Below are 20,732 nucleotides of genomic sequence, written 5' to 3'. Positions count from 1 at the left end.
TGCTGAATTGCTGTGCTTTTCATTAGTAATTCAGTGGCTTTGTCCATAGAGCCCCGACATAGCATAGCACTGATCTCCTTTGCAAACTCTGATAGAGACTGAGGTTCCTTCTGCAAAAGCTTTCCACGCCCCGCTCTGCAGCAAGATCCCATGGCGACACATTGCACCAATACAGCCTCAGAAGATGAGCATTAAATCCTCAAAAACCAAAGTGCAGTAGAAAAGGTACCTTGACAGACATGAGTTTTGTTCTGAAGGTCACCTACTTCCATAGCACAGGAAGGCACACAGGGAGTGCAGTGATACCAAAACATTCGGAGTGCGTACATTTATCAGGAAGGTAAAGGTCATTAGGCTTGAGGAAGAAAAAAGGAATACAAAGTTCCTCCTCTTTCTCCCTCCCTTCCCTTTTCTCAGGATTCGGAGCCGAATTGGACTCTCATGGCTGTCCCACCTCCAGCTTTGATTTTAGCAGACATCTCAAACACGCAGACATCTGCTCTATTCACTTGTCAGGTGCAAGAAGTAAAAAAAAAATTGTTCTGGCAAATTAATAGGATTTCCCACCCACCCACCCCCACCCACTACTGAAATGGTGTCTCTACTTAATTATTTAGGCTAGAAAAAACACCTTCTTTAGGGTTAGCAGTGGCAAGCACAGGAATTTTAACTATGGTGCCTCGGCCATAATACTTCCCCTTCCTTCTTCCTACTAAATTTCTTGCTCTTTCATATAAGGCAGTCTCATATTCAGATCTCCACTGATGTGTAGTACAGACATGGTCATTTCAGACAGATCTTTTATTACGTATGCCAGAAATGGGCATGTTTTAGTCTTAGCTTATATGATTCTTCATGATGCTTTAAGAACTGGTTTGATGCAAAAGGCTGTGTGTGAATGTAAACTATTTCAGTGTCAAGTTACTGTTTTACTTATTTACTTACTGATATGCCTGCGTGGCAGTTATACATCTGCACAGAGGGTAAAATAAATGCAGTTTTTGTACAAAGTGTGGCTATTCATATTTAGTATATTTTAAAACAGAAAAGTTTAGACATTGTGGCGTAAATTAGGTGCTTATTTCCTAAACAGCAAGACATTTCTGAAGTACACTAGTTGTGTCCATATTACTAAAGCCATAATTTAATTTATATTCTTGCCTAAACTACAGTGGTAAAGAAGCATGCAGTTTGATTAGGGATTGGAGTTCAGAGTACTCACTTATATTTTTAGTTCTCAGAAAATTGTTTTTTAACACTGTAAACAACACTTGCATCCATACTAGAAACAAAAGTCACTTTGAGGTATGTGTATTGTGACTTTGCATGAGATGTGCAATCTGTGTTTGTCGCCACCACCTTCAGGGAATGTTTATCAGAGGGCTGAGAAATTTGTTCATCAGTGATGGAGTATTCTGTACACATCTCCTGTTAGAGCTTTGTTTTATATGGGCATAGGCAGCCTACATATTTTAAAAAAAATCTTTTCTTTCACCTTTTCCAAGTTGTCTTTAGATATTAGAATTTTAAGATTTTTTTTTAAAAAAAAAAAAAAGAAACACAACTGTTTTTAAACACCAGTTGCCAGTGGATAGTGAGGCTAAGCAGCTTTGTGTTAAGTTTGCCAAGACTGAAGTGTGGGATTGGTGAGGGATACTCAGACACCATTAGGATATTGATAGAATATATAGTGAAATTCAATTGTGATAAGCATAGTAGGAGTAGTAGAGAGAAAGAAAAATAGCGTGCTCTTTGAGGAAACCTAGATTGAGAGAAAAGAAGAGTCAGCTATAGAATATGCATTTAGTTAAAAAACAGAGGAGAATAGGAAAGAAATACTGGGAGAAAGATAAAGAGTAATATTTAGAAAATTCAATGGAAAATGAGGGAAAAGAGAGAACAAGAGGATGGATAGAGTACACAGAAAGGTGCAGAACCACAGAGAAGAGCAAAGGAGGAGCCAAGTTGATCTGTAATGTTTTGAGTATAGGGGGGGGTGTCTATTTGATGTAGTAAATGTGTCTATGCATTCATAATTAACTGTGAATTCATGCTGGCATGTATCTAATTAGAAAGCTGCACATCTCAATAAATCTTCAGTATGATTTCTATTTATCAATTAACATATTTGAATGGAGGAGGAGAACAGTTTAGTGAAGCCTGGGCATTTTCAGTAATAACATCTATTTGTATATAAAATAAATCATGTTTGTAGTGCCTCTATTGCAACATACAAATAAAGAAATTCTGTAAACAAGGAGGTGGGAGGCAATTTATGACTACTACTTATTGTGCAAATTTATTCCCTTCACTGTTTTAATGCCTTATTGTTCTCCTGATCTGTTTATTATCTTGTTACATGACAGGTTTGCAAACTGGCTGAACCATAAACTGATTTTGGACTTCATCTATATATATATATGCACATCTGAATTCTGAATTTTTAGTGAAATCTGTACTGTGTTAATGCAAACAACATCATTGTATAAGAATTTGTATACTTAACTGTTTATACGCAAGCTGTTTTTTAATTCATATAAAACTTTCTTCCAAATGAGTTCATTTTCTTTTGCGTTTCAACATCACCACTTGTTTCAGCACTATGTTAACTGTGACTATTGTTCCTTGTCTAGCTGTACCCCATAAAATAGGGCGGATAATTGATGGAAGTCCTGCGGATCGCTGTGCAAAACTTAAAGTTGGAGACCGGATCTTAGCTGTGAATGGCCAGTCTATTATTAACATGCCTCATGCAGATATTGTGAAGCTAATTAAAGATGCAGGTCTCAGTGTAACTCTTCGCATCATTCCTCAGGAGGGTAAGTCAATGGCCCTTAAAAAGAGGAAGAAAATTTTAAGTAGCCTCCAATTAGCTTGAATTATGTCACCGCTTGAAAGAACATCTTTTGTCTCACTTTCTCAGCTGTAATGTACAGCACGCCAAAATTACAGCCTTAGAACTAGCTCCAATAATATTTGAATTCTTGAAAAGGTTTCTGGTTATGAAAAGAGTACTTAAAGCAAACCTGGAGAAACATGATAGCAAGCTGAGTACCAGCGAGTCAGTTTTAATGTCATTTGGAAGAATTGTCTTCTACACGGAAAAGCACCCTAAAAAAGAGCCAGGTTCTGAGTTCATTTCTTTATATCCTGCTATAAACCACACCAAAGTTTGGCAAAGTGACTCACAAGGACTGCAATAGCTGTCACCAGGCTACCAGCTACCTGCGACAAAGTCATGCGAAGGAAGAGTTCAGATTTGGTAGTTTCCTCCATGTATATCACTATAAATGCACAAGGCAGGAAAGAACTGAACCCTAAATTATCTCATTTGTAATGTGAGGAGAAGGGGACAGACTCATTATTCTGGTCATTACTCCACATCTAATCAGTGAAGATCTTTTGATGTTAGTTTCGGGGATTTTGGGGTTGATTTGAGGGCTTTTTTTATTTTAGCAATGTGCTGTACTGTTGTATGAATTGTACTGTATTAATGAGACTGTGGCTTTATATCTCAGTAACAAATACCATTAGAGCTAGGAATGTCACACAGCAAGCAATGTAATTACTTAATGATCCATGCTCCAGTTAGACGACCTTCACCTTCTGCTGCTGCATCCAGCAATGGGACAAGGAAATAGTCTGACACTGGCCATGGACTGCAACTGGGGGAATTTAACTACTTTGTTAAATAAATTCAGTGAAGAGAAAACCACAAACATACACAAGTTCAGAATTCACACAAAAGAGCTGCTGTGTAATCACCGGAGGTCAATTTTGCAAGCATCTACAAACAAGTGTGATGCTATATGCAGTCTATGCAGTTTATTTAGGCCTCCCTGGTACACATATTAATTCATATTAGCAAATTGCTAATAGTTCAGTGTTAGAGATGGATACCTTCAATTAGAACGAAAGCAGAGGTGCATCGGAGATGCAGCGCTACAAGATGTTCTTGGATTTTAGTGGTGAGAAATGATTTGTGCCCAAGGCATGGCTTCCCTGTGTGACTGTGTGACAGTGGACACCTCATTTGCCTTCTGATATTAGCTTCCCAGCTTATAAAATTAGGAAAAAATCTAATACCTCTGTAATTTACTTTCAGGTGAAAAATACCATATAAATGCAAAGCAGTTTTAGAAGCAGCTTATGATTTGACTAGTTCATCCATAGTTATGAGAGTAATGTAGAAATGAGGGAGAACATTCCCAATCTTCACCTCTGAAACTCTGCAGTACAAAAGAGACTCACAGATGCAAAATGGGCAATTAAATCCTTAAGCATAGTAATTACACAGACAAGTATTGCTTATGCCCGCATGAGGAGTGTTTTAAGTGCAAATACACAAGCTTTTTTGACAATTAAGGCTAAATTGACAAGATTTTTAATAAAGTAGACAAAATTTTTTAAAGAATTATGAGCATAAATTAAATAAGTAGAGACCCATTAGAAATGTGCAGTCATAGGGGAAAAACTCTCATGTTAAAAAACAAAAAATAAAATCAGTCATAATTCAGACTAAATTCAAATATAAAATTAGTCAAGATCTGGATGGTGCATACGTAATGCTGTTAGGGATGCTCAGCCATACACGTGTCCAGTCTGGATCCTTTGCACCACACCACACTGGCCTCACTCATTCTGTTGCAAGCAGGAATAAAAAACCATAAAGGTTTTCATAACCTTTTCTGTTAATAATGCATGAGCTATTACTTCTGCAGTGCTCTGTCCTCTTGTGGGTGGAGTCTCTCTCATTAATGTTTCTTAATAGGTAAATGATGAGAAACATAACTGCCAGTGTGTCGGGAGAAATGTATTCGATAGGAGTTAAGTGTCAAATGTGCCTTTTCCCAAGTGCAGCAGGAAACCTGAAGGAAGATTGGCATCCTTTGTTTGTAAAAAGGCTACAAGGCCACATTTCCTACCCCAGCCTCCCTGTCTTTTTGAATTTTATGTTGTTTGGAAAGAAGGATTCTTGTTTTCTGCAGTATTTCTATGTGAAACCCTGGTCATTTGGCACGGTACAGCAAAATAAAACATCGGGTTAGCTGGTTAGTTGGAATTTATTGAAATTTGTTTTACTGTTCACAGTCCCCAAAGATTTACAAAAGATAGGAAACTCTTGTTTAGCTCACAGACAGCAGGAGCTAACACAAGCACACCAGTGTTTCAGCTTTTGTGACGACAGTCTGTCATCCGCTAGCAATAGTGAAAGCAATAACATCGTTCATTCTCTCAAAATGAAAAGTTTTCAAATATCAGTATTTCTAGGCTTTAAAAGAAAACATGAAACACGGAAGCCATTTGCCTTGTTCAATTGGGTTTTAAATAATGGAGGTGTCAACTGGAGTTATAGAAGTGACCAAGATTTCAGATCCCACAGACTATCAAAAGGAGCCCATTAGGTTCAGATGTCTTTAAATCTAATTATAACCCAAGAGAGTAAAAGCAACAAAGCATACATTTTCAGGGGCAGCGTGCCACCCGAAATGATTATTGTCTACCTTTGCCCTTTATTAAATGCCGCGCCACGACAAGTCTTTAATCTCCAGCTCTCCATTACGCAGAGCTGAACAGCCCGGCCTCGGCGCCCAGCTCGGAGAAGCAGAGCCCCATGGCCCAGCAGCACAGCCCCATGGCCCAGCAGAGTCCCCTGGCGCAGCAGAGCCCCGTCGCCCAGCACAGCCCCGTCGCCCAGCCACCGCCTCCACAGCCCCTCCAGCTGCAGGGACACGAAAACAGGTAAGAGCGGCTCCTCCAGCCTCTGCCTCCTGTGAGGACCACGGGACACCCTTGTGCCGGGTCTTCGTGCTGTTTCTAGCAGCTGTGAGCCATCGCTTTTGGGGCTTTGACGAGCCATGGCGCCGTGGTTGCGCTCGCAGAGCATGAGTTGTGCATGCCAGGATGACCTGTGAGTCTTCTTCAGGTATGAAACATTTTATGGGGGGTTGGAAACATGTTGAAACATGTTTGGGGGATTGGAACTCGATGATCTTCAAGGTCCTTTCCAACCTAAACCATTCTATGATTCTATGTTATTAGGAGCAAAGGTCTAGCCAAACTTCCTCAAACATCCGTCAGGAACTAAGCACTGAAGTATTCCTTGCAAATTATTTCATTGCCAACATACTTTCTTATATCACTGCAATTTATAAAATATGGGTATATCAGTATCTGATTGTGAGGTGGCCTTTTTTTTTATTATCTTAGGTGTCTTTTTTTTTTTGGTCTACTAGAGTTATGGAGTCAGGAAGATATTTTTATAACAGGTTTTATTTATGGTGTGTCATTTTGTAGCCAATTTATCATGTGTAATTTATGCATATGCATTGACAAATTTGTCTGTGATGGAAATTAAATGGTAAAGGGATAGAAATTTTGTGACCAGCTGTATTAAAAGCTGTATATATAAAAAACATGCTCAGGCTGCAGGATGATGCAACTTTCTGTGATCTCCAATCAACACTATTTAGTCTTGGGATTAATTTTTGGCATGTTAAATGAGGCTGATTACACTGACTGTCTTTATGCTAATGTTCAGTAACCAACATACCTCATCAAGACCCTCTTCTCCAAATAGTAAATGCCAGTTAAAGACTTGTAACTTTTTGCTTCTGCAGATACTTGAGTTCAGTTGTGATTTAGACACTGTGCCCTCCAATTCTCCTTGCTTAACAGATGTAGCAATTCCACTTGCCCAAAATGATTTTCTCTCAATTAGTCACACTTGGCAAAATTCTTCGCCTTATATTTCATTGAGTACTTTTTCCAAAAGTGATCATCTCCTAGAAGACATAAGTTTCTGACAAAATCCAATCAAAGCTTTCACAAAAGTCTCTCTGTGCAGTTTCAAGTCAGTATTAAATGTCTGTTGAATTGGGAATTTTCAGAGGGGACCAGTAAACTATATTAATTAAAGTTCCAAAAAGAAATTCTGTAATAGTTTCACTGAAAAACATAAGCTATAATTGCTCATGTCGCCATTTACATATTCAGCAAAAATTACAGTGCCTCCAACTGTAAATACAAGCATCACCTTCTGGGATAGAGCTGTGTTTGTACATTGGGAGGCTGCCTAAGGGTGACTCTTAGCCAGAAATTGCTCATTCATACAGTAGCATTTTTCACTAGATTTTATAAGTCATATTACCACTTGTTTATATAGCCACATACATTGTTTCTGTATCAAAATAAAAATCAAAATGCCATAAGATATTTAAAACTCTTAGGAATACTAACTACTACATTTACTTCCAACATTAATCAGGCTTAGTATCACAGTAAGCATGTTCTTTCTCCGACTTCTTTTTACAGGATCATGATACTAAGTAAAGAAAGTAAGAGGATTGCATGTATATATGTAGGCCTTATTATAGATGCCATGTATAGGTTTTAAAAGAACATGTGGCAGTAGACTATTTTCACCTTCTCGGAAGAGTCAAAGGGAAACAGTTCTGATATTTTTGTGTCTGGTTAGACATTTAGCTGATTAAAGCTAGTGTGTAGGAAGATTTGCCATAATGTTACTGTAACAGTACTAATAAAAATGAAGTTTTGAAACATATCATATTTTGAAATGTTTAGATTATTTAGATTATCTTTATGTAGATAAATTAACATAATCAAAAACAATGGTCTCATTTATTCAGAATGCATTTTTTTTTAATCCATAAGTGCATTTCAAAATTTTATATGTGTCCCTATATCTGCATGCGTACATACATGGTCACTTGGTTGACTGAAAACTCCTGGGCCAATATTAATGCAGAGTTTGAAATGTATATTTCCTGTATAGAAAAAAAATATTTCCTTCTGCACTGCGGGGAGAGTGTAAAAACATCCACTATGTGAAAAGTTTTGTAAAATCTAACTCAAACCACTGTCAGAGAATTACCTTGCTAGAAAGGTTCAGGACTTCCTTTGTGGCCATTGAGCAGGTTACACGGCCAAGGAACTGAGGTCTGCAGTAAGAAATATTCTTCACTTCACCCTGAAGTGTGAAATGCCATTCTGCACTGATTTCCACATAATAAGGGAGCTACTCATTCCCATCTGAGTAAACTAACTGGTCGCTGTAAAACAGAAAGTCACATTTTCTTTGAAATGTTAGGACTCATCCTCCTGTAAACAGTTACCAGTTAAAGCAATATTTTACTTCTTTTTAGTTCCTCATTAAACAAATTTGTTTTCCCTTCACCCTGCGTTACGTCTGTGCATAACTACTGATATGACCCTCTATGGGCTTGTAGCCAGATAGTATTATAGGGAGCGTGTAAAAATAATAAGGCACACTATATTAACAGATGTTATTTCAAAGACTACCTTTCATTAAAAGATAACAGCTAGTACAAAGAATGGATCCTTTTTTAACCTTAAGAAACTCACAGTAATAATAGTTTCTGTCAATGAAACAGAGAGGCTATAAATGTCTGCACTAATGTTCCATTTACTCTATAGAAATCTTAATTCTGGAAAAAAAACACTTTATAAATTCAGTGCATGTTTTTGTGGTGAGTATTGTGGGTGTTTTCACATGCAGTTTCATCTCCCAAGTAGGCAAGATAAGTGGGAATCAAGACGCTTGTCCTGTTCCTGCCCCTCGAGCCTAATCCTGATCTCACCGGTACAAGCTGGAAAATTGCACAGTATGACCTAAGGGAAAATTGCTTATGTTTGTGTTTCAAAAGCTCTCACTCTTTTTGGATGCCTCGACTATTTACCCTCAAAAGTTTGCTCCGTGAAAATTTGTTTTATGCAATTTTGCAGTCAGGCCGTTTGCTTTCACTCCTCCATATTGCGTGTAATGCATATTCGCAATGTTTTGCCACACGCTGAAATGAAGTCGTTTTGCCTTTCTCAGTTATAGGTCAGAAGTAAAAGCCAGGCAAGATGTGAAACCTGATATCCGGCAACCTCCATTTACAGACTACAGGCAGTCCTCAACGGACTACCGACAGCCTCCGCTGGACTACAGGCACCCTCCAGTGATGGACTACCAGCAGCCACCACCTCTCGACTACAGGCAGCCGCCCCTGATAGATTACAGGCAGCATTCACCCGACACCAGGCAGTACCCTCTGTCAGAGTACAGGCAGCCCCAGGTACAAACCGAAATACTTACAGCACTCCTAACCAGAAAGCGTTAGGTCTGCAGGAACACTTCAGGTATATTGGTAAAAAAGATGACATTACAGAAGAAAAAGGCACCTTTATTGTTTTTGCTCTGAGTTACTATTCCTCTGTAGAGGAAATTATTTCAAAACTGTTAATTTTAAGGGAGAACTATGTGATCCGTCAAATAGTACTACACTTATAATTGTGTGACTATAATGTTAAATAAATTATATTTTTAAGGTAGTGGAGTTAAAATAAAAGTTCTAAAATAAGCTGCCTTTGCATCAGCAGAGGAATTTTTTTATTCGTAGGAACATAAAAAAGCCATTAAACCGTGGATGTACTCAGGTCAGACTGCGTTTCTACAGCATTGTTGAAAATGAAGATTTTATCTAATCTGAATCAATAAATAAATAAATGTGAATCCTGACTGATATAATTACATTTCTGTTGGGAACAGTCTGGATGAGGAGAAACTAGCTTGCGCAACTAGTTTCTTCTACATCAGGCATGTTATTACAAATTCAAAGAAATAACGTTAAGACGAAGGGTTATGTTACCTTGGACAAGACTCTGCTGATGACAAAGATTTACTGACAGATGTAAAGGATTGAGGAATTAGCCCAAAGTTCAGACTTTCGAAAAAATCCTCCTTTCTCCTTACATAAAGGCAGAAAAAAACAGAGGTCAGAAAAATATTAAATAAGATAATGTAAACTTCTGGGCACTATATGCTGGAGCCATATATACGTGGTTTCTATGTACATATTTTCAAAGCCAGACACAGAAACCCTTTCAATGGAATATCCAAATTCTTAAATGGCATCCAGAGAACTCTGAAAATTCTATGCATTTCAGTATCTAAATAACAAATCCCTATCCCCATGTACATACCTTATGAAACGCTTCTTAGCATCTAGAGAGATGCTTAGACTGCCTGTTTCTCACCATCTCCAATTTAATTCTCTAACCACTGTTCTACACCACCCAAGCTTGCTCTTATTTTCCTCCTGCTCCTGTGGCTCTTGCAATCCTGGCTGCCAATGGATCAGAAGCCACAGAGCAAGTTCCCACCCAGACACCTCTATAAGGCTGGTAGTTAGGTTCCACCAAGGAAAAAAATCTCAGTCTCTGCAGGACACAGAAAGAGTGAAACTCAGATCTCCTACTTCCTACCTCCTCCTTAAGGCACGTGTTTTAACCAAAGTGATGAGATTTGTTGTAGTTTGTGACTCCCCGCAGTCCAGCCAGCTGATTATGTTAAGTTCTGCTGGGAATCTAGGAGGTGTCTCTCCTACTAATTTTTAGTTGTGATGACGCTTAGACGGGAACTGCCTGCTACCTCGCTGGCCGAATCAGCACTCCTGCACAGACATAAACACTTACACTCGAGTGAGGATGAATATGGAAACCATCTAGAGAGCTTTTGGTACCAGGCAACAGCTGGAAGATGCCCTTTCAGGGTGGCTTATACTCAGGCATTTACATTTTGCTGAAGTCTCTTTTCAGAAATGGGCACGGTCTGTCAGTGCAGAAGTATGCTTTGAAGGTCCCTTCGCTCATAACAGTTGGACAGATGCGCTTTTGAAGAGATGTATTTTAAAGTTTTCTTAAATGTATTCCATGACATTCATATGGTTAATTGTCTTTCATTTTGTATTTCTCTATATAGGACTTCGATTATTTCACTGTTGATTTGGAGAAAGGAGCCAAAGGTTTTGGGTTTAGTATTCGAGGAGGAAGGGAGTACAAAATGGATTTGTATGTGTTGAGGTTAGCAGAAGATGGACCAGCAATAAGGAATGGAAGGATGAGGGTAAGTAAAATGCATTGTAATGATTTTTTTCAACATTTACAGATCTGTTTGGTGGGGGGTCAAAGAGAAAGCACTTTTTTCATCTCTGATCAGGTTTTAAAGAACCAATGTCAAATACCTCTTTCATATAAACTTGTTCCATAGGAGTTCAAGAAATTATTTGAAACATATAGTAGGTCTGTGTCGTTTCTTTGTGAAATAAATGTATTACTTCTTGTTGATAATAGCTTTTAGTGTGTAATATATTTTTCTTCTCATTCTTTCACTCATATCTGAGCAACTTAAAAATCTCTGACAAAAAGTTTGATGTTTCTTTGATAATAATATCAACATAATTAACAGTTATGTCTCTAATCACAAAAGCAAAGTGACAGCTATGTGACACTTGGTGGATAACTATGAAACCTAAGACATGGTCTGTGTTATTTTACTAATTTAATCAGGTTGCCTTCATAGCGTTTTCTAAGTTTGTTTACTGATATTATTCAATCTTGTTTGTAGGGATCAGTTTTCACTATTTTTCTGCATAGGTCTTGGTGCATTTGAATCCTGTTTTGGTAGAAATCATAATAACAGTACATGCAAATACAAAATCTAAAAACATTCACTTAAGAAATTCCATGCTAAAAAAAAATACATGTTCTGTATAGGAAAAATTACCTAATCAAAAATAGATTAGTTTAATCTGTCCAGTTGTGCCAAAGAGGAGGTATAAACTCATCAAGGGTAGCTGATACCTTGCAGAATAGTGAGTACAAAAAAGGAGAAGGAGAGAGCATTGGTGAAAGAGACTACCAGGAGACAACATTAAAAAATTGTTTATATATCTATCTAATTAGTGCAGCCTTGTTGAATATTTAATTATAAAGGTGAGCAACTGAAATTGTATTCTGTACAGTAGTAAGAGCAGATTTTGCAAATGTCATCGTTGTAGCACAGATTCTGTTTCACGACCCTAACAATCACATCAAGTTTGACTTCATACTGAAAGAGCACTGTCGTCAGTTTAAATATATGATCAGACACTTTCTGTATATAACTCAGGAGTTTTACTGTGCTTCAAATGGCTCTTAGCTTGCCCACTTTGTAGAATTGTAGAACTCAGTTAGTCCTCAATCATTCCATAGAGTGCAAACCCCTGGCTCTGGGAGCTTGCACACAGGAGCAATGGCATCAGCCATCACTGCGAGGAGGAAGCCAGGCACGCAAGCCGTCAGGCAACTCAGAAATACTCCTACAATATTTGTCAAATATAGGTGAATTAATGCTGCAACAAGAACTTTACATTAAGAATATCTTCTCTGGTGAGTGTTTTCATTCCTTCCTTTACTGTAGCACTATCATAGTCAGTAGCTCTTAATGGAAAGCCATAAGCAAGATGTACATTAGCAGCCATAATCTGATTAAAGATGGGGAAAAAGTTGTACTTTTAATAAGCTCTGGAGTCACATATGGCTAAGACTACAGAACAACAGAAGAACAATGCCTTTGGAGAGGCTTCATTTCAAATAATAACTTGTATTAGGCAGAATAACCTATTAAAATCTGTGCAGCATTTGAACAAACTGGTACCACAGAATAAAGTTAGACTATCCACTCTGTGAATAGCATACGTATAAAAAGCGTGTAACAAAAATTCACAGCTTTTTTCAATTTCCTTCAGAAAAGTCCTGTATCTCATAATGAAAAATGTTAATATATTTTCGAAATAACTTATTTTAAAGCTTTTTTGTTGATATAGCCACAATACACAGTCAAGTGTTATTCTGGCCAGATAGTTGTAAACTGTGTTTTTTCTTTAAAAGTGTCATTCTTTGGAACGAGTTTTACCCTCCAGCCTTGTCACTGAGTCTTGTGTTGTACGCTCCTGTTTAACAGCCATTTTAACTTGACAATCACAAATGGGTTTGGAACTTGCAAGACTTTTATCTTCAGTGACCTGTAACTGATGGACAACAGAAGCTCGACAGCGAGCTTCTTCAAAGCAAAAATGGGAAAACAAAACAAAAAATAACATTTGCTGAAAGGAATAGACTATATAGGAAGATGAGTAAAGGAAGCAGAGCTCTGCACATATATGTCCTTTCTTAAATTTACATGTACTGTTTGATAATGGAGGTTCATTCCCATTTCTTGGCTGGGACCTCCAGCCTGCTCACTGTCGTTCGATATCCCTCTGTTTCACAAACGCTTCTCTATAGCAAAACATGCAAAAATCTGTTCAGTGCTTCTTGCTTCATATACCATCGTCTTTAAAGATCAGATTCTCTGATCCTAGGCTTTCAACACTGGGGATAGGAAACCATACTGATGTGGTAGGATCTTATCAGGAGCATTTTCCAGCTAATAGTTCTTCTCATGATCTACTTATCTCCATTATTGTTTTGCTTCCTGTTTCCTCCTGCTTGAACAACCGCCTTTGATTTAACTGAAGCCTTACAGAAAAGCGTGAAGCAGATAACATAAGGTGCAGATCATGCTTATAGAAAGAAATGATGCTCACAAGTCCACAATTATCCCCATTCACCAAGACGAGAAAAGAAAAATTAAACCAGCTAAGCTGTTGAAAAAAATAGATCACACAATGAAACATGAAAATCCCTGATAAAGACGCATTTATATTGATATAAATCTCCCTACTTTACACAAATAAATAAAAGAACATAAAGCACTTTAAAATAATACAGCTACGTCTATACTGGTGGGTTTATAAATTTGTATAATTGAAGCATTGCAATCTCTAACTGAAGACAGTTTTAGATAGGCAAGTCAAAGTCTGCATGTTGTACTCTGTTAGTGGGCACTGCAAAGATGTAGTATGGGATGAGCCCCACACGTGGACACCTGTTAAAAAATCTGAAAGTCTATCAGCACACATTCAAAAGATTCTGAGGTCTAAATACAGGTAAAAGTGTTATGCATTACAGATGCAGAGTATAAATTTAAGGAAGCAAAAGCTAAGATTATAGGAAATCAGATGGAAATAAAAAATCAGTATGGAACTATCTCTTGTAAAAGAAAATAGAGTAGATCCATTACTGAGGAAGGCAAGTAAGAAAGGAATACAATATACCAATAATAGGAGCAAAGAGAAATTGAACAAAAAGACAATGATGAAACAACATTAAAAAAGTGACATCAAAATCAGGGCATCCTTATGACACTTTCAGTTTGATCTTCAGGCTTTTATGAACTCCAGTGAATCCTGGGAGCAGATGAGAGAACAGACTTATAGACTGATCAGGAAAAGCACTGGGAGTGATGGTCTTCCACTGGCCCTGCCAGAACTGTCTGGATTTGAAAAGATTGATGGAAGGGGGGAAAAGGTTTAATGAAGTTTTTTATCACATTTCCAATCAGAGGTTCTGGTCTTCCTTCTCACTGGGAATAGCATGCTAGGCACTTTGTGTTTTTACTGGGAACAAATCCACTGAGGAACACTCAATTTAGGATCACAAGATCTAAAATAATCTTTAATTGCCCTTCATGACTGATGGAGCTTTCTACTTTGATTTTCCACGAAATTGTTCTGGGAACCAGAAAGGTAGAAGACTAGTGAGTTGGTGTCGTACAGAGTTCATCAGTCTCACCAGCATATTGCTTTTCTACTCAAGGATCGCTTTTTGCCAGCCTATATAGACATGGCGCTATGTCTTAAGTTTCGACAAATTATTCCCTTAAAACCAGTTTTAAAACTTCCACAGACTTATTACACTGTTCTTAGTCAAAGTACTTTTACATGCACTGAGACTTCTACTTGGGCTCATAGACTGCTTCTGCAGAAAGCCCAAGCATATATCCTAGTTTAACTTGGATTCATCTGTCACTAGACACAGGAAGGATATGTCCATCAAAGGACCCAGAAGTCTACAGGAAAAAGTGTTTCTTCACATGCATCCTCTGCCTACATGGTTGGTAAACTATTCTCAACCAGCATTGGAAAGTCACAGCTGTAGCTGTGTAACTTCATGTAAAACCATATGTTAGGTCATATATCACAATTAACTTTGGTAGGATTTTACTGCAATTCATGAATAAAACATATGGAGATTCCTCACAGAAGACCTCTGTAGGGGGGAACCTCATTGCTACACTGGAAATAAATACAGATCCCTCTTAGTTCTGACAGCTGAGCAGAGAGCAAGCTACAGTGATGAATTCTGAAAAGCCCACCACAGCAAAAGTTTACAGAACTTGAAAAGTGATTCAAAATACTTCCAGTAAATTTTGTGAATTTTCACAAAGAGCAAGATATCTTATAAATTAGGAGGAACGAAGAAAATCTTCATTAGATCTAAGGAAAAGACTACAAAAGAAAACATGACTATCCAAAACTTTAAATGGCAGATAGCCTCACTGAAAGCTCCAAGTTCTAAAAATTTATCTCCACTCTCCTTTCTTCTTTCGGACGAGGGAGTACCAGACATATAAGAATCTGTCCACACTGTGGCAAAAAAGGACTGAATAGGGCCATGTCTGTGCTCCGTAAGACAAGGATGTATCAAAAGAACCATGGGAAAAGTTTGGAGAATTATTACCGCCTTTGATATCTCATCCCAAACTAGCCGAGGTCTGAGCACATCAGGACTCCATTTCTTGAGAAATCCTAACATCAGGGGAAAAAAATGAAGCTAATAGGTGATAGCAGTATTGAAAAATAAAGCTGCAAGGCCTAGTTTCGGAGTAGGGCAAGAATATGGCGTACACACCACCAGTGATAGGAGTGAATCCGTCACCAGAGATGAGGGACATAACACAGCCAATGGGGAGCACAGTCCTCACAGCCTTTGAAGATTCAAATGCTACTGGCAACAATTTTGCAGGTCTATTTAGATGAGGCTCACGATAACCCATATTTGCCTTCCTGTCTCACGTTGAGCACAATGATAGGCAGAGCCCTGCTTGCAGATCTCTATCCCTTCCTGCCTTAGAGATGGGGAACTACTGACTGCTCTCAGGAGAATTGTTAAGGATGGTCGTGGTGTGTGCTAGACGTGTGAGATAGATCAAGAGATCTCTTACTGCCTCGAATGATATCTCCTGCAGCCAGCACGCTTATTGAAACTGGCATCAAACAAAAAGCCTGTGGCTAAGGGCTACAAAGATACAGGGTAACTTGCACAAATGGGTTTAGTGAATGCGAAATTCATGAAGAATGAGGGTGATATGTTCTTTTTTATACATAATGTGCATCTGTGTCATTTTGTCACTTTGTGAGTTACATCCTTTTTTTCACATCTTCCATGAAAGTCATACTTCTCATCTCTGACATTTCTAGTTTTATTGTCTTGTCAACTCATTTTTCTTAGTCCACATACACCAGTTAGCCCTATCTCTATCTTCCTCATATCTCGTAATACTAAATTATTTTTCTCATTCTTTTGTAGGTTTTTCTTATTTATTGCAGAACAGACATCTGAAATACAGGCACTGCAGAATTTTATATCTTTCATGCCTTGCAGTCCTTCTTTCCCTCTTCAATCCTTTTTTCTGTTTGCTGCTTTTCCTGCTGTCTGTGCCCCTCTCTTTGTTTCAGCTGTACACAGCTGGAGATAAAAATAGGCACAAGGGACAGGAAGCTCCTACAGCGTCAATTATGAGCTTCTGTGTTGCCCCTGCATAGGAGTGTGTGTAGCCGTGCTTGGTCTGTTCCAGCTTGCCCAGCGAGCAGCTCAGTGAGACTCACAACAGTAACCAACCTGTGCTGTGGTCAGGTTCACCGCGTTCTGCAAACTAGCGCAATTTGTGTATTTTGTCCTTCCCCAAGATAACAGAGTTCACACCGATCTCATTTGTGGTTGTTCAGAAAACTTCATCCACCTAAACCAAATATTATACCTAGGAAAAAGGGAGAAATCAGTATTCAAGAGCCAAGGGTGAAAAAAGGCAAGCAGACAAGAGGGAGCCTGTCTCTTATTTGGAAGGAAACAGAACTGAAGTTTCAGATCACGGAAGGCATAAGCATTACATTTGAAACTGCTGTTAAAACCCACATATGAGCATTCAACACCATTCAAAACTGGCATTTCCTTCTTTGTCCCAAATACAAGATCAGGCAACTTCTTCTGTTTTCTTCCTTCTGACAGCAAACTTGTGCATCCTTGTTTGCAATAAGAGGGACAGAGTGCCTATGAAACTCATAACCTGATATTGAAGCCCTCTCTTGAGCTATAGGAGACATAATTTTAAGTCCCCTTTGAAAAGCCTAGAGGCCAGGCTTCTAAACAGTAGAGTGTCATGTAAGAGTTGGCTATTGCTGACAATGTCTCCTGGAAGAAATCAATTAGGATCAAGACTAACTCTTCAGGCTTCTCAAAGGAATGGGCAGTATGTAAGCAGTTCCCTATCTGGGCTCTGTAAACTGTGTGACAGCGGAGTTTAACATGGGAATATAAATCTATCTCTGTGAAGCAGGACACTCCTGAACGTCTCAAGTCAGGCACCCAGAAATCACTTGAGCTGTTCTGGGTTCAGTGGGTAGATAGGCAGGGCTGAAAAGCTGGCAAAGTTTAGAGCAGCTTTAGTTAGTTATGTCCCTACAGTGTATTGAAAGGCTTTTATAACACACAAAGCAGAAATCTTTTTCTTCTGTGTTCGTCATGGGATTTTTCCATTTCAGCTTTTTTGACTGCTTGTTGTTACACACATTTAGTTTGGTGTTCATCTAGTCACTTTATCATTGTATCCATTTTTAGCATACCTTGATTTCTAGGTTTTTAAAAGATCAAAGTCATCTGTTTCCACCAATTAAGGAATCATTCCCTGTCTGAGGCTTGAACATAATACGGCTTCCACAGACACTTCTTTTAAGCCTATATCATCATGTGCAAAAGTATCATCATTCTTTTTAAAATGTATTTTTAGTAGCTGTTGTCTTGCATCTCAGAGAAGACAAAATCCAAGCAGAAATGGCTGGGCTACCACGTACACTGTTTAGTAATGTTCCCATTCCAAGGTCAAATTTTGTACCAGAAATCACGTACAGTTCCTGTAGCTTCAGACACAGGGACCTTCCCCTAATCTTTGTGATTCTTGTCTCCACGCATTACTGTCATATTTCTTCAATCTCTCCAGAACAGAGTCTCTGCAGAGTTATCGCAGCTTTTTTTTGTAGTCCTATTTCAAAAAGAAAGGGGTAAATATGAAAAAGCACTGATCCTCAACAGGACTGATTGCTTCCTATCAGAGACCATCCATTAAAAGCTCAAAAGGAAGAATGAATGATTTCTTATTCTACAGCAAATGGAAATCTTTAAGGGCATGTTGCCATGCAGACCCCACAACTTGCACTGGCTCCTCACTGCTATAAAGCCTCTCCTAGATTTCTTCTAATGAAGAATAGAGCATCCATTTGGGATGCTCCGTCATTGATTAACCCCACATCAAAGGGTTATTTCTTACATGCTGCAGTGGAATACACCTGAGGTTTTTGCAGTCAGTAAGTATGGCAAGCAAGAAGTAGCTCAGCTCAGCTTGACGGTGATTAGAGCAAAAAGTATTAAAAATAGGAGGCAAGCAGATGTCACACAGTAGAGATAGATGACAGATACAAACATTTCTTTACACAGTCAAGAAAGCTGCAGCAAGGAAATGGGAAGAAGGCAAGAAAGGCTTGATCGGTCATGACCTTCTTACAAAGATTTAGGGCAATTGCTGTATCCAAAGATAAACCAAGGACTGGCTAGTGTAATCCTTAGTTTTTGCCATGGTAAAAGCTTTGGATCCTAATTTGGATCAGTAAGAAAGCTGAACGCTTCGAGATATTGACCCATGCAAATCTCCAGGTCTTAAAAGACAGTGAAGTCGTATGTTCAGAATATTGGAGAAAAGTAGATATTGCTGTTGGAACTCTACTGTAGTCAGAGCAAGCATAAAAGCGGAAGGAGCAGTGGTAGGTCCTAAGAGCCAAAAACATCTTCCCCGGGTGGTGTGCTGGGAGCAGTAAGGAGTCTGCTGCTGAGCGCTTACCATGAGTGAGGGCTTGGGAAGGCCATCAGAAACCCCACTGAAAAGTCACTAATATTTAGATATAAAATATTGACCTTATGCCCACACATAAGGGACAGAAAAACACACCAGGAGTATATACTGCTCCCCCAACCTCTGTTTGACTAAGGTCGTGCTCACACATCTGAAAGACAAGTGCCTACAGAGTGATAAATGTCAGTTAAGTATCCGATCTTTGCTACATAAGTAGCACTTACCCTTAAAACCTCCAGAATACCTGTCTTACTTTATGCTGTAATATAAATCTTACCTGCATAGTAAGCGTTCAGTGAATGTCAGCACTGTCATTACAATGGAGCACAAAGACAAAGGTATTCTTAGTCCCATCCATTTATTTTGTGATTTGTGATCCATCTGAACAGTACAGGAAGATGTTAGCCATGCTTTCCCACCGAATCACATGTCCCTTTGGGGTAATCTCATTCACACGCCAATTCCCTACTACATACATCACTGTCCAATCTCACTTGTAGTGAGACTGGGTGTGATTGATCTGAACTCTGGGAATTCAACGGGGATACTCGAGCACACAAGCTGTATGCCAGCCTGTGGCAAGATGCCGTGTTAGTGTAATTGGCAGAACTCAAGGAAGAATATATTGACATGCAGACATAAAGCTGATCAACATTCTTGTGTTTGCACAACAAAGAAATGCAAACTGAGGTCCTTGGGGACCCTGAATATATTTTGATAACACTAAAACTTAATAAATTGAGAGGGAATCAACTGTAGGTGAACTATTATTCAGCATTTCTCCAAAAAGTTGGTGTGTTTTTTAGAATTTGTTTGCAGAAAGGTGAGGAGAAAGAATATTCCTCTCACACATGTAATTAACGTCCTTCTTGTAAAACTGTACTCAATTTAACATATTCAAAGCATCCTTGTAACTCTGTGCCTAATAGCAAAATCCTTCAAGCCAGCTATGCAAAAGAAAGTTGATAATCTTGCTAAAAATGTTTTAGTATGAAATTTTAAGAATAAAATACTTAGTTGACAGGCAGGTACAATATTTAAATCTCTATTTCATGGAAGATTAATAAAGTTTTTCAGGTCTAAAAAATTAATTAGCCCTTAAAAATTAAGAATCAAGAGTGTTAGAAAAAAAATAGACACACCAAATAATGCTGCTCTGATAACTGCAACACTTTGTCCAGCAACAGGAATGACAGAGGCAGCATCTCTTCTGTGTTTTCCCAAACTGCGTCAAGTAGAAATTAGGAGAGATCACCTATGAAGGTAAAAAGATATAGATATTAGACCCATTCCTATGGCGCACCCAGCCCAGTATCCTCACTCCAACAAGGACAAGCAGAGATGCTTAGGATAGGAATACAGGACAAGTACGAAATGATTCTTCCCTGGGTAGAACAACATCCAAGCCCCTGGCAATCAGCAGTTTACAAATTATTTTTTTTTATGCTACAATTTTTATATTTAGTATCTCGGACAATTTTTTAGCCATTTATTTGCATTTGCTCATGCTTTTGAGCTTCCTGATATGCTTCATCAATGGATTCCAAAGCTAAATACTTGCTTTGTTAAAAAAGCTCCTTTTTTTTTTTGTTTGTAGCTACAACATTATAATCTCATGATTGCTTCTTTATTCTCCATATAATTCCTTATTCTATTGACCTATATCATATCCACCTTTTTCCCACTGAAGCTTACCAGTCTATTTGATCGCCTCATAAGAGAGCTGTTCCTTACCCCTGACAAGCCTCATCGGCCTCCTCCAAACCCTTTCGCAGTCTATCAATCACATTCATTTGGAGGTGGAAGCACCACAACAATCTGC

General features: G+C 38.5%; 1 protein-coding gene across 1 annotated transcript in view; it reads left to right on the top strand.

Annotated features, from left to right (window-relative positions):
* The window catches only part of MAGI2 (membrane associated guanylate kinase, WW and PDZ domain containing 2), a 536,664-nt gene that overhangs the window by 482,832 nt on the left and 33,100 nt on the right, over positions 1 to 20,732 (top strand). The window contains exons 17-20 of the mRNA XM_009883000.1: positions 2,634 to 2,819; positions 5,568 to 5,742; positions 8,861 to 9,101; positions 10,787 to 10,930. Of these exons, the coding sequence (XP_009881302.1) occupies positions 2,634 to 2,819; positions 5,568 to 5,742; positions 8,861 to 9,101; positions 10,787 to 10,930 (746 nt within the window). The remainder of the gene's footprint in view (positions 1 to 2,633; positions 2,820 to 5,567; positions 5,743 to 8,860; positions 9,102 to 10,786; positions 10,931 to 20,732) is intronic.

The sequence above is a fragment of the Charadrius vociferus genome, unplaced genomic scaffold (assembly GCF_000708025.1).
Source record: "Charadrius vociferus isolate BGI_N301 unplaced genomic scaffold, ASM70802v2 scaffold32, whole genome shotgun sequence".
NCBI classification, from domain to species: Eukaryota; Metazoa; Chordata; class Aves; order Charadriiformes; family Charadriidae; genus Charadrius; species Charadrius vociferus.
Note: the sequence above shows the minus strand (reverse complement) of the source record. Positions and strands in the feature narration are given on the sequence as shown.